The following is a 16701-nucleotide window of genomic DNA, read 5'->3' as shown; positions in this document are numbered from 1 at the left end:
GCATAAATACACTAGTCGTATACACAGGGACACAGTAATGAAAACGTTCAGAAAACAAAGAAACTAAGGGCGGTAAATCAACAGCAGCGTCGTTTATAAAGGTTTGTAGCTTATAAAGTCTTCGTTCGTTGCTATAACGGAGCGACACCACAGTATGCAAGCAGCCTCGCGCCCGTACGATCGACCGACGTTCAGCACAGACGGAAAACGTTATGATGAGCAAATAATTCTCGGCAGCTCGCCGCGGTCCTTCAGTAGGTCGAGTATCTCGGTGGAATACTGCACTTCCTCCTGGAACTCCGCCGCGTCACCGTGTTCGCGGATGAAGCCGGCCAGCGTGGCGACGAGGGCTTCCCTGACCGTGGGCAGTTCGGCCAGCAGCGGCTGGACGCTGTGTGTGGCCAGCGTGAGCAGCGCGCTGAGCAGAAACTGCCGGCAGTCGCCGTCGACGCGCGGAAGCAGCCGGACGGCGTCGCACGCGAACTCCGAGTCGGCCAGCGCTGCGCGGAAGCCGTCCTCCTGGCTACACAGTGCAGCCACCAGGAAGCTCGCCTTGGTCTTGAGACGCCTGCACAGAGATAGTCGGGGGCGCCCTCAATCGCGAAGATGGTCGAAGAAAATCACGACGTATTTCTTTTTTCCGATGAGTGAATGAATGACCCCACCTGACCAGGTGAGCGGTGGGTGAGCCTGCCTGCAGCCAAAGTTTCGACAAATGATCTGGTCACGGCCCTCGTGAAAGCAGGCCCCATTGCATAAACACTGGCTGAGGCTTCCCTCGTTCTGCGACTCTTGATTAAGACGCCGTCTTGAAGTTTGTTTTCTTTTCACTGATACGTATTTGTCGTGCAAACATCCAAGACAGTGCTTGTACCCATCGCCGAATGATAGTGCCCTGTCCAACAAAGACAACGTAAACGAACGACTAGCTTGAACGAACGAACGAACGAACGAACGAACGAACGAACGAACGAACGAACGAACGAACGAACGAACGAACGAACGAACGAGCGAACGAGCGAACGAGCGAACGAGCGAACGAACGAACGAACGAACGAACGAACGAACGAACGAACGAGCGAGCGAGCGAGCGAGCGAGCGAGCGAGCGTTTTCCCACGAACACGGACGATGGAGACAGCAAGCTATTCGCTGCAATACATCACACGCTTCGAGACAAATAAAACGCCACAGGCAGAACATTCAAGTTCACAAACACATTATTTCGCATAACCAAGACATATATGTATATATATATATATATATACATATATATATATATATATATATATATACATATATACTGCAGCGTATATAAACAGTAGCCAAGAATGCCGAAAGACTGTTGCCACTTCGTCGTCTTCACTGTCGACGACCTTGTGTGCTCTTTTTTCACCGTAACACGACCGCCGGTAGGAGAAGCATCGTCCCGGTGCTTCAGACGGAGCCATGGGTAAGGGCATAGTAAGGCTTAAGCAGAGACGTGTACGACGTCAGGTGACGTGGAACCGGGTGGCATGACGGAGGTTACGGGGATTATCTCGTAAGTGACATTGGTTAGTTGACGTAGAACACGGTAAGGGCCTTTGTAGCACGGGAGGAGTTTCTCAGAGAGCCCCACTGAGCGGCAAGGGGGGCCAAAGTAGCACGAGAGAGCCTGGTGAAAAATATCTGTCACGATGGCGGCGATTGCAAGCGTGCCGTTGAGATTCCTGCGATGCCAACGGACGAGTACGGGCAAGCTGGCGCGTATGGTCAGCGTGGGCGATGGCGTCGCGGGCATACTCGGTCCTCGAATCCTGTGTCAAGGGGAGTTAAGTGTCCAATGGTAATACAGGGCAACGACCTAAGAGTAAGTAAAAAGGGGAATACCCAGCAGTATCGTGGCGTGATGAGTTATAGAGGAACGTGACATAAGGGAGAGCCACATCCCAGTCCTTGTGGTCGGGTGAAAGATATTTCGATGGCATGTCAGTAATGGTCCGATTAAGTCGCTCAGTAAGGCCGTTGGTCTGGGGATGATAGGAGGTCGCCAGTTTGTGCTTCGTAGAACATGAGCGTAGGATATCGGCGATGACATTGGAGAGGAAAGTGCGGCCGCGGTCAGTAAGGAGCTGTCGCGGGGCGCCATGTACTAAAATGATATCCCGGAGTAAGAAATCTGCGACGTCACTTGCACAGCTCGTGGGAAGTGCCCGAGTGATGGCATAGCGCGTCGCGTAATCAGTAGCGACAGCGATCCACCTGTTGTCGGAGCTGACGCAGGGAAAGGGCCAAGGAGATCCAAACCCACGCGAAAGAATGGTGGTAAGGCGAGAAAAGGCGGTGGCCTGAGAAGATCCCCATGAAAACGGCACACTTTTCTTCAGATCTGTGAGAGGGCGTGCTACGGTGGCAAAAACTTTAACAAAGCGGTGGAAGTATGAGCAAAGGGCCATGAAACTTCCGAGATCTTTTGCGGACCGTGGAACAGGTAACTCTCACACGGCGCTGCAATGGCGAATCCGCCATTGCAGCGCCACCTCGAGGTGCCGCATTGGCTAGTTTTCCTGCTGGGACGGTTCTGGGTAGGTCGGCGACGGCGAGCGGTGAAGCTGGAGCGAACGTGGCTGGCGACGTTGAGGCGAGGGCGAGCTAGCATAGCAGCGAGTCGAGGTAGTGGCGTCGGAAGCGTCGTAGAAGCGACCGGGTGAGGAACTTCGGGGCGAACTTGAATTCCGTAAGGTGATTCGAGCAGGGGGCGACCAACGGCTTCGGCAGTGATGGGAAACGTGACCGATTCGGCCGCAGCAGAAACAGATCGGCCTGTCGTCAGGTGTTATAACCTTCTTCGATACCATCCCTGTGTGTGTGGTTTAATTTACCTGCGTCTATGGTTAGTTCCGTAAGAAACGGGTGTCACTAAAGCCAAATGCCTAACTGGAGTGTGCAGAGCCACGGTTATCAGTGCTACAATGCATTCGAGATTTGAGACTGCGCCATAGTTGTACTTGCAAGAGTTACAAGAAGCCATTATGAGATCGCCGAAATAATTGTACAGAGCAGACGTCACGAGTAAACTGAAATGAATGCGTAAACTGGTCTTGAATGTCTCCTAGCTTGCGAGGACTACATTCTAGGGACGACCAAGGCTGCAAGCACTATGTACAAGATTCAATATAGGACCGTCTAACCAATGTTGCAGCACAAAGAGAACTAACAATAATGAGGGCGGCATGCACGAAATGAATGTTGTGGAAGAGGTAACTGGCTACCGAAGCTAATTTATGACCAAAAATCACAGAGACTCCTCAAGGGATAAATTCTCGATTGAGGTAATTTGATAAACTAAACGCAAAACATTATGACAACAATGGCGTAAAGCTGCAAGAAGATCAAAATGCCACACACTGTGGGAATCAATGTAAGCGAAGCTTTCTGTGCTGTTTGCTTTGATTGATGATAATTAGCGGGCATGTTGACGGCGATTGCTTAATTTCTTCAATGTTAAGGTCATACGAGAGGGGTGAGTTGACGCTAAACGTTACCTTGTGTGCATTACTGCTGTTCTGCGTACTACACAGAAGACACCGCGAGACATGCTTGCTGGAGGCGTTATTGTGCTATCCATCACCACCGAGATGATTAGCATCCTCAGTTGCCTAAAATGGTACGTAGGATCGTGGCACAACAGCAAAACATTGATTGAATTATGGGACTCTACCTGCTATAAGCACAATTGACTTATGTGACATGCCGTAGTGATGTATTACGGATTATTTTTCATCCCCTGGGGTTACTTGATGTGCACCAAAATCTAAGTACATGAGCATTTTTGTATTTCGCCCTCGTCGAAATGCGGTGCCGTGTTCGGGATCGAACACCTGGCTGACCTCGAGCAACAGCATAACCGCAAAGCTACCGCACATGACACAGAAGTGTTGATTTGACGTGCGGCTGCATCTGTAATGTCACCTGGATGCTGCGGCGATTTAACGTGCCTCTGGTTCTGCACGCCCAGCGTCAGTTGTCTGCTTGACAAATTTGCACGGTGCTTATTTGTCAGGAATAGCAGAAACGTACCGTACTGTACCCTGAACTTAAATTTATGCAGTTTATTCGCAACCGGCAGCCATGTCTCGTAGTAGCGTTCTCTTGCCTTCTAACTTCGCCTTTTCCCTTTCTCGCTCTCTCCCCACGTATGCGAGCTGCGAGCGAAGAGTCACAAGGTTGTTTTTCACTCTTCTCATGACGGCGTTGGCTCTACCCGCTGCCTGTCTTCTTTCCCTACCTTCTGTCTATCATTCTATCTACCTCCACCTCTGGACTGTTGCACGTTCGTACAAAGGTAAACGCTCCAGCTTCTGCAATGCTTTTGCGGGGGCTCGCGGATAAGTACAGCTATACATAGGGTATTGTGGCGACGCTCAGTGAGCTCCAGAGTGCAGTGTGGCGGCGCAATGGAGAGGCTTAAACGAATTTCTCGCGTAGCCTTTCCTCTCTGACATGCTCCCGCCATGAGATATAGACGCTTTTAACCATCCCCCGACGCGGCGTGCAAGACTGCGACAGTGACAGCAGCAGTAGCAGCAGCAGCATTGGAAAAGTCGAAGGAAGGGGCAAAGAAAGCTTCGCTTTAAAAGCGCTCCAGGCAATGGGTGGACATGCGTACGTAGTCGGTAAGCCAACTGAGAACAACGTTACGCTTAGAGTGACTTCCTTCGAAAAGTATAGTCTATGAGCACCGCTGCGCACTACCGTAAAAGCGATAATTCAGTGCCAATGGAATATCACACAAAGAGTGCGCATGTGTCCCTTATGAGCAATATATAATGCTTTAGAAATTCGATTACTGACTAAACAGGCGCCCTAAGACGCACCTGAACAGGTTTCGCTCGATGACCGTAAGCAGTCTGTCGCAACACTGGCAGGAGGAAGAGCGCCGGCCGCGACGAGCGCGCGCAATCCGCCTTTTTCATGGTGTGACGGCGCACGCCCAGCAGTCATTGAGTGCTTCATGGCTGCCAGGAATGACATTCTGTCGCGGAGAAGCCATTAATAGTGATTCGCGATCCACAAAATGCACAACTGACGCACACTCAACATGGGCGCAGGTACACAAATCAATCAGCGAAAGCCCCGGCACCCTTCCAAAACGTTTCCAGCGGCGTGCGCCAGGGGGCAGCACAGGAAAAAGAAAAGGGCGGATTGTCCCAAAGTGAGCTTTCCGTGCTGCCGCTCTCATTACCATTTCATTTTACTGCGTCCCTGAAACTGAGCCCGTCACGTGGCCCCAAGCACTGTGCTCGCGGCAAGACAGCGCCGTATCAAGGCGCCAGCGTTCTCGCTTCGCCCTTGCGTGCTCGCCGTCGCACCGCAGCAGATCACGTGAACTCCGCTATCCAAGGCACATGGATGCCTATGCGCCGTCTCACCCTGTTAAGAATGGCGAGCTGCAATGTAGGATTGCCACCCAATTACGACTGGGGGACAAGACGCGCATTCCCCACTCTCCGTCGCTGCAGCTAGGCTGCGTTCGAAGAAGCGGGCTTTGTGCTGAAAACCGCCTCCATCCACCAGCCCCATCGCCGTTGTGACGAAACGGGTTCGACGGACGAACTATTGTGCCCGAGGTCCCCAGCGCGGACCTGATTTTCTACGCGTGAGCAAGCTGCCGCGGGAAAGCCGTTTTATGTCGCTTCCCATGCTCCGGCCGGCACGCAGGACAACGAGCTACCCAGAATGTCTCCGACGTACCCGGAACGGCGCCCCTCTGACGTCGGCTCCAGACCTTCGCAACTGTGTGTTTTGCGTGTGTGTGGGCGTAAACTGTTCTGCGGAACGGCGCCCCTCTGTCGTCGGCTCCAGACCTTGGAATGTCTGTGCCTTTGTGTGCGTAAACTGTTCTTCGGGCCGGCGGCGAATTTACAATGAGTAAACGAACGCTCGCGTCACCTTGTCGCGGGAGGCGGCTAGTTTTGCGATGACGAAACGAACATTTGCCGCCATGTATCGCCGGCGGACCGAGTGTTTAAAAACGGCTGTTGTGCGGATGCTCGACTCACTTTCTCTTGAGCAGTCATGTTGGACTGACACTCTTTTTCTCAAGCAGTCATGTTAGACTGATTTAAATACTGTAATTAAACCCATATTCCTCGTTCTCGATGAGAAGCAGTTCTTCCCTTCATCAACGTCCTCAGCGTGGATAAGTTGGACGACGGCATGGGCCAGCTACCTTCGAATTCATGCCGGACTCCAATCTTGGCAACGGATCCCGAGCGATGGGACTGAGCCCCCAATCCTGACAACCCGTAACAACGCGATGGAGTTGGTGGCGGTGACAACGACACGAACGCACCTCGAGTGTCGGTGTGATTGCTATCGCAATACGACAATTTGGACATGGCTAACTTTCGTTAGCTATCTGCTTACAACGCAGTCGTGATGTTTCACGGTGACGAATGAAAAATGCTGACGGACCGGTATACTTGCAAATATTCAATACACAATGGAGGCTGATAAGCGATCAACTTGAATAGTCTACAAGATGTCCAAGCCGACAGATTAAATACCTTTCTTTCACTATGACACATGTTTTGAACGTAGTCCCACCAGATTCCTTTTAGTAGCGCTCCAAATTTTGTGCCAGATGTGTACGTTATCTTCGGCGCTATAGCGTAAAACTATTACAAATTTTTCTATTCCAATTCTGCAGTCAGCCCACCGCGATTGGTCAAAAACGTTTTTGTCCCACCCCCACTTCACCTGTCTGTCACGCGACGTCACGAAAACCGCGATAGCTACCCATCTGATATGACGTGTAGACACTGATTATGCATAATTTGACCGAACAAAACAAAAATAGTTATTTCTGATTCGACGCCTTTTGGCCATTAGCCCTCGGTTATCGGTCAAAAGTTTTCGGGCTGCACCCCCTTCACCTGCCTCCCATGCGACTTCACAAAGCCGCAAAATCTTACCGCGTCAAAGTGACGCGTACGCGTTAAAGATGCATTAATATGCCGAACAAAACTGAATTTTCTTCTGAATAGCCGCAGGCTGCCCCATTCCGAAAGGAATAAAAGATGGCTGCCGCCGATCTCTCCGGCACTGGCTACTCACCCCTGCCGGAGAGCAGGGGTTTATTTGCGTGTAATAAAGCTTTCTGCGTGGCCGTGTAACGTTCTTGAGAACTTTCGGCACGTTTACGACCTCGTTCTACCAACTCTTCTTTGCTGAGGATCCGTTTTAGCGTCATTATTAAGCTTCCGTTGCATGCCGCCGCGATTGTCGACGAGCCACCGCAAGCTAAGTAAGAGAAAGCGGACCAATCACAGACGCCGGCATCACCCTCTTCATCCGGTTATCGATATTCAATGCAGTGGCTCGGCCCCATCGAATCCCTCTCCACTTGAGCGTGCTCCTCGCCTCTTGTGAGCCAATTAGATAAGACAAACCGATCAGTGCAGGCAATGTTATGCGCTCTTCAAGCCAACAAAAGTGACCTCATATAACGAGGAGAGCATTTGATTGGTTTGTTCAGACAACCCTGCGGGTGTTTGCTCGATGCATGCGTCGGCGGGTACGTAAATTTGACGTCAGGAGATTGGAATAAAAACATATTGGAATAGTTTTACGTTATACGGGTCCTCGTCAATGACCAGAATGTTTCGATGGATTCTCGGATTGATTTTACGTGCCAAAGTCACGATTTGATTAAGAGGCACGCCGTAATGGGCGACTACGGTTTAATTTTGAACACCAGGGGATCTTCAACGTGCCCCCCGCACGGGACACGGGCGTTTTTGCATTTCGTCGCCAACGAAATGTGGCCGCCGGAGCCGGGATTCGATACCGTGACCTCGTGTTTACCAGCGCAGCCCCATATATCCGCTAAGCCACCGCAGTGGGTCCAGAATATTTCATCGTCTATTCAAATACATGGAGGCCAAATACGCTCGAATACATTAAAACATAAACAGGAGGTCTTTTACTCCCATGTCCATCTTGGCTGCTTGCTCACCTGTTGGTGGTCTCAAAGAGGATCCTTCGCAACACGACTGGTCCTCCCAGCTTCTCGAAATTCGCGTAGGCGTCCTTGTTCTGTCGCACCATGCATGATAGGGCGTACAGGGCCTTGCAGCGCACCTCGTCGTCCGTCTCGGTGTTCAGCAAGCGTAGTAGGCGACTCGCACTCAGCAGCGCCGCTCGCTGGCAGTGCGGGTTGTTCTGCACCAGCTCGGCGATCAGCGCGCATGTCTCCACGCGAACAAGTGAGCTAGGGTAGTCGAGAAGCTCGGGGAACACCTGGTGCAACGAAAGCATGGCCAGTAAACCTATATATAACCCGGTCAGAAAAGACTGATGTCGTAAGTACAGAGGTCTACTGCTGGTGTTATTTTTAACCAAGCACAAGAACGTGAACGCGCAAGCTAAGTAAGAAAAATGCAAAAATTGCTGCCGATGCTGTGCCTACCCTCATCTCTTTGTCTGCATCTCTTCTAGTACGCTACTTCTATACAAGCATGTTAAGAACAAGGTCAAAAAGGGCAACTGTGTGTGTAATTCAAGTTCTTTGAGTGTTGTTTTGGCATAGTCCTTTCACCCGAAGAGAAGTTCTCGGTTCGGCTCAACCTGACGTGTCGTCGTTCCGACAAAGGTTCTTTTTAAGCATAGATATCAAGTGTATTCCGCTTAGGCCGACGGGTTCTGTGGTGGACAAGGCACTTTCTGTCACCAGGGAAGAAGGCTTTGGCTGCAACAGAACTGCAGAATTAAAACAGGAAATTTGTCATATTTTGGCCTATCCCCTGTCCTCATTAGTGATACGGATTACAGTAGGGTTATGCTTCTACACAACACAACCGGTTATTTCATGTCATAATTCAAGCAATGTATCTTAAACTAATTTTGCAAATACTATAATATATTCGTTAAGTCACAGGAAGAAAAGCTTTTTCCACTCATAAGCTGCCCCAATGCCAACAAGCAGCCTTATTGGGTGCAGATGCATATTTTTGCCAACTATGAAATAACACAACCTCCCCAGGTGACGGACATTCTCGAGAAGCAGAGTTCATTTTTGTTTTCCTCATTGTCTATGAACATTTGGCACTGCGGGGTTTCTACTTTCTCGCTAGTCTGCTCTGCATACGAAGATGCCCGCAACTGCACCGTTCCCTCTCTCCCTTTTCTTGCTGCCACGCATCACGACGTCGCCATTCTCACGCACCGCTCCCCCAATCAATTATTACTGCAGCCACCACGTGAGGGGCAGCGTCCATGCTCACCTCTATGCATTTTCGTCTTGCGTCCCGGGCTCGTCGTAATTATGCAGAACCAACAAGCCCAACGATACACATAACCGACGCCGGTTAATCAGCGGTGCCTTTATAATGACACGTGTACTTATTGATCCTTTTTCGGGGGACTGCATTTCTCCCGCTAACAACTTAAAGTTATTGCTATGCGCAAGATGCGCCTGCATGATTTCGAACTTACTCGAATGTTATCATTGATACTATCTGTTGTGTATGTTCTCGCCGAACCTTGTATAATCCGATTATATGCGCGACACGAACTGCGCAGTACGTTTTGAAAGCCACGCAGGCGCCATAGGTTACGCTGGTACGTTCGACAAGTGTAAAAGCCGGCGCGCTTGACCCGCAGACCAAGGTTTCAACGATGGCCGACTGTGCTCGTCGCTATACGGTTGCGCTTTGGGTATCACCTGCTTTTCTGGGCACAGGTCCGCCAAAGAAAGAGTTCGTTTCGAGATTCAGTTTTTCTACTGTGTCCTTCACCTTCATCACAACGTGAGAGAAGGCATGCCGGACACCAACGGCTCTCCCCGTATTCCGCACCAACCAGCAATGTTTGCAGCAAAAATTGTGCCTTCTTCACACTACCGCACGTGAATCGTCTGGCTGTAATCGTCAATCATACTTGCCTCTGGCACTTCGAGCCTCCCTTTTGAGTGGCCGCCCCTCAGGTAAGTCCTTCTGCCCTGCGAGACATTGCACTTCGACATTACGTTGGCGACAATGACGGCTCATGATATATGGGCAATCAGTCCAATTTGACGTCTTGCTGTGTACCGCTCATGCCGCTGCCAATGTGTATTCGCAATTTCAAGCATCCTACATCCGTATTTCCTTACACTAGCTGTCATAGTAAAGCGAAGCTTCCTTTGCGAACTCTCCAGGGCTGCATGCAGCTGTCTTCGTGAATGGCTCGTACTTAAAAAATATATAGTCGCAGTTTCACCCGAAAGGCGAAGCATCGATTACCATATCAATTTAGTAGACAGTTATACGAAGTAGGGATAATAATTCTATCAGCCGTATAAACGTGGGAAGATTCCCTTGCTAAAGGTTCACTCACACTCGACCGACCCGACACCCATATCGGTCTGCCGACTGTCGGTGACAGCATTTTTTTTTCCATTCGTGACGGCGTCTTTGTCACATTGTACCGACGCCGAGCTCTCCGCCGACCGTCGGTAGATTGCCGGCATCGGTACAATGTGACTGAGGCGCCGACACGAGGAAAAAACGCTGTCACCGACAGTCGGCAGACCGAAATCGGTGTCGGGTCGGCCTTGTGTGAGTGAGCTTTAAATGAATTGACCAGCATGGTGTCAACGAGCACTGGAAAACATGAACACATCACGCTCGATGACCGTGGACACTCGCTGTCAAGACGCTGGTGTCAGCAAGCGCGCCATTAGTAGCGAGCGAAGTGACCTTCGTGCTGTCCATCGCTTCAACGAAAACAGCGGTGAGTATACAGCACGCCCAAGGTATGAGCCATCTGCTAATCTCTTTCAAGATACGCGCAAGCGACCTCGGCCTGCCGCGCAACGTACGCAGTTAATGGCTGAAGCCCCCCCCCCCTTCCTTCCCGCGCTGCCTCCCCACTTTCCTCCCTTTCGCGCGTCAGATTGAACCGCGAACGTCGGCTCCCCTGGCGTGCTTTCACTCGCACATACAGCCTGCGGCGCGCGGCGACGGTGTTATCGCCGCTGTACTTTATACAGAACATCATGGCGACGGCGATGCCGAAGCCGACGGCAAAAGCGCGCCTTGAGTGTCTATATAATTGCTATAGCATTAAAAACATCCGAGGACACCTAAACACTTCTTATGAGTTATGAATGTCAAAGCATTAATGTCCAATTCAACGCGTTGTCGAAGGAATTCGTCCTATTGGCGCTTGAGAGGCTTCTTTTGGCGATCCGCTTCCACCTCACGCTTTCGGATGTCTTTCCGCTGTGTCCCAGCACATCGCGCCGTTGCTCATTCCAATCGTCGTGCATTGGGAGAGTTGACGACGATGGTGCATTTCGCTGCCTGCCTCTTCGCTCATTTTGCTGCGTTTTTCCGCTCCCTTACTCCGTGTGCGGTGTACTGGCGTGGATGGCCCCGTTTCGCTAATGCCGAGGTTTCGGCCGCCGACGATGTACATGTTTCAGACTCCATAGCGGTACGTGCTGCCCGATGAAGCAAGCAGTAGCAGCCTGCGGTACCGTATGTGCTGCGTCAAGGCGCGCTGGTGACGGGACGCCGCGGTGATTCCCTCTCCCCTCACACAACACCTGGCGCGCTAGCCCTGCAGCAGACGTTCCGTTTCTCCCGCTCTGCTCCGTCAAAGCGCGTTCATGACGTGGCGCCGCAGCCAATGGGAATTTAGGTGCCCTGTAGCTGCTACAGATACAGACGCCGGCCCATTGACCGAAAAATCGCGCAATGATCCATTTGATGGTTTCGCATAAAAAAGATTTCATTACGTGCGAGATGGTGGGATCTAACCATTCCCGAGCACAGCTGATTGGTTCTCTAACCATCACGCCCCAATTGCGCGTATACTTCGATCCTGTCAACGCCAACTAGTTCTTTGCGATCACCGCTACATGTGTCGCGTTGGGTAGCACGGGTGCGCGAGAGCACATGCACACGTCAGTTTCCCTTAGATGACGGACGCAGGAATTAAATGGACAAATTTATAACGTTTGATTAACCGCATCATGAAAGCTTCGGTTCACATAAATTAGACCTGCATAATTTTATTTTTTACTATCATGGTACTGTCATTAAAGAGAGAAGCAAATATTCGCATTGACGTATTAGGTTACACTCTGAAGCAGCAGGAGCTTGATGTCGGTGAGTTGGTGTAACATACTTGAAGAAAAACAGCGCTAAAGAGACGAGGATGAAAAGAACATATACGATGGACAGACGCTAAACTTGAAATGAAATATTACGTTGAAAGGGTGCGAGAGCACACTTGGGCCGTAAATAAAAATGGGGGGGGGGGGGGGGGGTCATCCGGCTGAACATTGCAAACGTCACAAATACCGTCCGTACCTTCGTCGCACCAAGTTTCGGACACTTCTCGGAGATAGACTAGCAAGGGAGATATTATAAACGTTTCACATTGCTAAGGCCAAGTTCGCGTGCATCGCCTGCCCGTCAGTAGCACTTGCCGACAAATAGATTGCATTTCTCATGCGATAGAGATTTCTTGACGTCACTGTGGTACAATTCATTTTCCATGTGTATAAACCATGTTTGTTCAAATAAAATTTAGTTGGAAGTTTAGCGCCTCTCCGTCGTACATGTTCTTGTCGTCCTCGTCTCTTTAGCGCTGTTTTTCTTCAAGTACGTTACACTCAAAATTTACTATACAGAATAGTCTTACCCTGGAGAAAGGTTTAGTAAGTCACCATCATCATCAACCTTTTCTTTCTGCACTGCAGCATGAAGGCCTCTCCCAGGGATCTTCAATTACTGCTGTCTTGCGCTAGCCTATTACAAGTTATGCCTGGAAATTTCTTAATTTCATCACCCCACCTAATTTGCTGCCGTCCTTGAATGCCTTTCCCTACTCTTGGCACACTCTGTAACTTTAATAGACCATTGGTTATGTGCCCCCCGCATTCTTCTGAAGCTTCTTTCCAGGCTCCAAATTTCTGCCCCATATGTTAGTACCAATAGTGTGCGACAATTGCGCACTTTTCTCCTCAAGAAAATCGGTATAAGCTGCTGGTCATGTATTGGTAATGCCTACCGTATGCGCTCTAAGCTATCTTTATTCTTCTGTAAATTTGTTCTCATGATGAGAGTCCCCTGTAGGCAATTGACAGATAAACAAATTATTGCACAGATTCTAGAGGCTGACTGCCAATCATGAATTCTGGTTCTCTCTAGGCTATGAACGTTACCTTTGGTGTTTGGATACTAATCTTCCACCATTCTCTCCCATTTTCTCGGCGAAGGTCTACAATTATTTGTTGTAATTCATCCGCAGCGTTGCTGAACAGGACGTCATGTGCGAACCGTAGATTGCTGAAATATTCGGCATATGATCCGCATTCCTTATGCCCAATTTCTAGTCTAATAGCTTGAATAGTTTTTCTAAGCATGCAGTGAATAGAAGCATTGGAGAGATTGTGTCTCCTTGCTGATCCCTTTATTGATTGATATTTTCCCGTTTTTTTTTCGGTGAAGACTTAAGGTAGCTGAGGAATCTTTATAGATATTTGATGAGACATTCACGTAGGCTTACTGTACTGCTTTATTAACCATTGCCTCAAAAAACTAAATTATGGGGTTTTACGTGCCAAAACCACGATCTGATTATGATGCATGCCATAGTGGGGGAGTCCGGAAATTTGTACCACCTAGAGTTCTTTAATGTGCACCTAAATCTCACTCAGTACACGGCCGCATTTCACCCCCATCGAAATGCGGCCGCCGTGGCCGGGATTCGATGCCGCGACCTCGTGCTTAGCAGCCCAACGCTATAGCCACTAAGCAATCGCAATGCCTCCATTTCTACGTATTATATATTACATTACATATTACATTGGTATTACATATACCATTACATTACGCAATGCCTCCATTACAAGTGGTAACTCTACCGAATCAAATACGTTTGCGTAATCTATGAAAGCCATATGGAGAGGTTGGTTCTACTTTGCAGATTTCTCAATTACCTGATCGAATACACGGATGTGATCCATTGTACAACACCTCATTCTCAAGCCAGCCTGTCCGTTAGGTTGATTGAGGTCATGTACTGCGTTGATTGTATCAAAATTACCTCGGTGAATATCTTATACACTACTGAAAGCAACCTAACGGGCCTATATTTCTTCAATTCTTTAACGTCTTCCTTCTTATGAATAACTATAATGTTGATATTCTTCCAACACTTCAGTACACTTGGTGTTGTGGGGCATTGCGTATCGGTCGCAGGCTTTTCTCTATATCCGATCCATCCTTTGATTAAATCATGTGGTATTCTATCTTCTCCTGCCGCTTTTTCGTGAGACATGCATTGTAGAGTTTTTCAAACTTCATCTCTAGTTACAAATTAAGCTTCTGTATTCTGTTCATCACTACCTCCAATCAAGGTTGCGTGGCCGTTCGCGGTGCTCTACGCATCAGTGTAGAAGTCACCTGCTCCATTTACCATATCCTGGAAAATGCTTACTTTGCTTATTTTTAACTGAATACAACGTGCACTTTCCTGGTTTCCTTCTGTTAAGCATAAGGACCTAGAAACAGAAGACAGGTGCTAACTGCACCTTGAACCTCCCATAATGTAACCGTCAGCTCAAAGGTTTTTTTACAGCGTATCCTTGGAGTAAGTTATTTACATTGCATTGACCACCTAGCAGCTCTATCAATATATTCACACGCTTAAGCACCACATGGAGTTCTCAAAGTGGGTTCTGGCTTATCGATTCTTTGTTTAGTGTTTCTATAAGGCATATATTGGAGTTCCTATATACATATTAGTTCCTATGTTCCTAGAACTAGCCATGCCGACTGCGTACTTCAAGAACGACACATAGCGCATGCCTATATGCGCCGAGAACGAAACGGCGTGGCCGGGTGAGCTATCTTTGATGTTGTACCGTACAAGCACTAACAAAATACTACGCAGATGTTCGCATGCACATGATCACTTGTAACAGAGTTTCCTACAAAAATTACTAGAGGAAGCTTTGGCGCTGGCTTATACGGGAGCTGCTAGAACGGTGGTTCTTCAAATGTGGGAATGATGGTATACTCACGGATTTGCCTAGACTCCATCTTTATGGCTTCAAATGGCTTTGCGACTTTGCAATCTAATCATATTCATCAGCACATTGCGTTGTAAATGCCCCAACTCGCAATGATTACGCATGTGGGCAGAGTCCGAGAGCCTTGTGCTTAGAAAACTACGAGCGCTTGGCATTGGCAATTTAGAAAGATATATGTGCAATAAAATAACGCCACGAGAACGTTTCGAGGCACAAGTGCGAAAATTTATGCACTAACTATTATTTCCTTCGGAGGTGAATGATCAGTGTGCCAGAAGTCTCTCTTTTTGTAGCAGACTGTGCGGCTTGTGAAGGGGGCACAGCGTAGTTTTGCGTTCGTATAGCCAAACAAGGCGGGAGTTACGCATGCTATCGAGGAGCCACGCACGTCTTATATTGTGCATTTCGAGCGACTAAACGCTCGGGAACAGGGTGAAAAAGATACAAAGATGAACACAACAAGGCAGCACACTGTCTTGTTGCCTGATGTCTTCGCGTTTGGTTCTGGCGCTCTTTAATCAAGTTACCACTCCGACTTGCCCAGCTCTCCGCAATTTTGGAAGCATGGGATGTCCTCAAACTGCTTTCGAACACTGCTAGCCCGCTCTCATCATGACCGCATCCCGCGCCCGTCAGTGACGGACAGCATACCTGGAAGCCGCCCATCTTCTCGAAGTCCTTGGCGTAGTCGACTACGTCGATGTACTGCTGTAAGTTGGCAATGCAGGCGACGAGCACGCGGCCGACGTTGTGTGACTCGTGCAGACACTCGCGGATGTTCCGCAGGCTGCGCCGCATCTCGTCATACGGGTTCACAAGCAGTTCCTGCATCGCCCGCGTCAGCCACCGGATGCGGCTCACGTCCAGCCTCTGCGGGTCGACGGCCCTTCCCGAGGGCGCCGGCTGGGCAACATCCTCGGCCATGGTTGCGCGAGTAGACATCGGGGATCTCCTCGTTGTAGCTGCCGAGTCTGGGACGCACCCGTGGCAAGGTGACGATGATGATAGTGATGATGTGCCGAAAATATGGCACGTACCCACCTTGGGAGATTGGCCAACAATTGAGCACCTGACCTTTTACCTAATATTTAAAGAAACTTCAAGTAACGTGCAATTTACAAATCGATAGAGACATACTAATAAATTTTCCTAAGCAGTACGATTTATAATAGTAATGCTATGATTTAACACACATATATCACTAAGAGAATTGAATTTAAAATGTTATTGACGCTAATATGATGCTAAATGCTGATGTGAAACGGTAATGCCAATTTCGCATTTGCGGAAATCGTAGCTGCGAAAAACGCAGTGTAATATCGCACCATGTAGGCCGGGTTTGAGACAAGTGAGAACGAGGACCTATTGAAACTCTTGCATCGTCTTTTCTCGGAGACTACAAACGTTTTGGCGGAGCGACACCTGTTCACCAGCCGGAAGCAGCTGCAGGGTGAAAGTTTCATGGAATACACCACGCCCTCAAGAAAAAATCTCTCATTTGCAAATTCGGCACTTCAATTCATAGAGTCGCCGATCCCCAAGTCCGAAGTAAGTTACTGTCTCACGGCGAGCATCTCACCTTGGATGAAGCCTAAGAAATTGCTCGAGTGTTCAAAGCGATGTGGAAAGC

At 49.2% G+C, this 16701-nt stretch overlaps 1 protein-coding gene across 1 annotated transcript; it reads right to left on the bottom strand.

Moving 5' to 3' along the window:
• Positions 1–210: 210 nt before the first annotated feature.
• LOC126537458 (hsp70-binding protein 1-like) lies at positions 211–15995 on the bottom strand. Its single transcript, XM_050184464.2, has 3 exons — positions 15723–15995; positions 8001–8284; positions 211–568 (listed from the first exon to the last, which is right to left on the bottom strand). The coding sequence occupies exons 1-3, from the start codon at positions 15993–15995 to the stop codon at positions 211–213; spliced, it is 915 nt and encodes a 304-aa protein (XP_050040421.2).
• Positions 15996–16701: the final 706 nt, after the last annotated feature.

Source organism: Dermacentor andersoni, chromosome 4 (genome assembly GCF_023375885.2).
Source record: "Dermacentor andersoni chromosome 4, qqDerAnde1_hic_scaffold, whole genome shotgun sequence".
NCBI classification, from domain to species: domain Eukaryota; kingdom Metazoa; phylum Arthropoda; class Arachnida; order Ixodida; family Ixodidae; genus Dermacentor; species Dermacentor andersoni.
The sequence above is the reverse complement of the archived record's forward strand: the minus strand, read 5'-3'. Positions and strand labels throughout refer to the sequence as shown.

Coding starts and splice junctions, on each gene's coding strand:
- LOC126537458 (XM_050184464.2), bottom strand. CDS start 15,995: ATGGCCGAGGATGTTGCCCAGCCGGCGCCCTCGGGAAGGGCCGTCGAC. Junction 8,285..15,722: donor AGAAGATGGGCGGCTTCCAG/GTATGCTGTCCG, acceptor TCGTTGCACCAG/GTGTTCCCCGAGCTTCTCGA. Junction 569..8,000: donor CTCTTTGAGACCACCAACAG/GTGAGCAAGCAG, acceptor ATCTCTGTGCAG/GCGTCTCAAGACCAAGGCGA.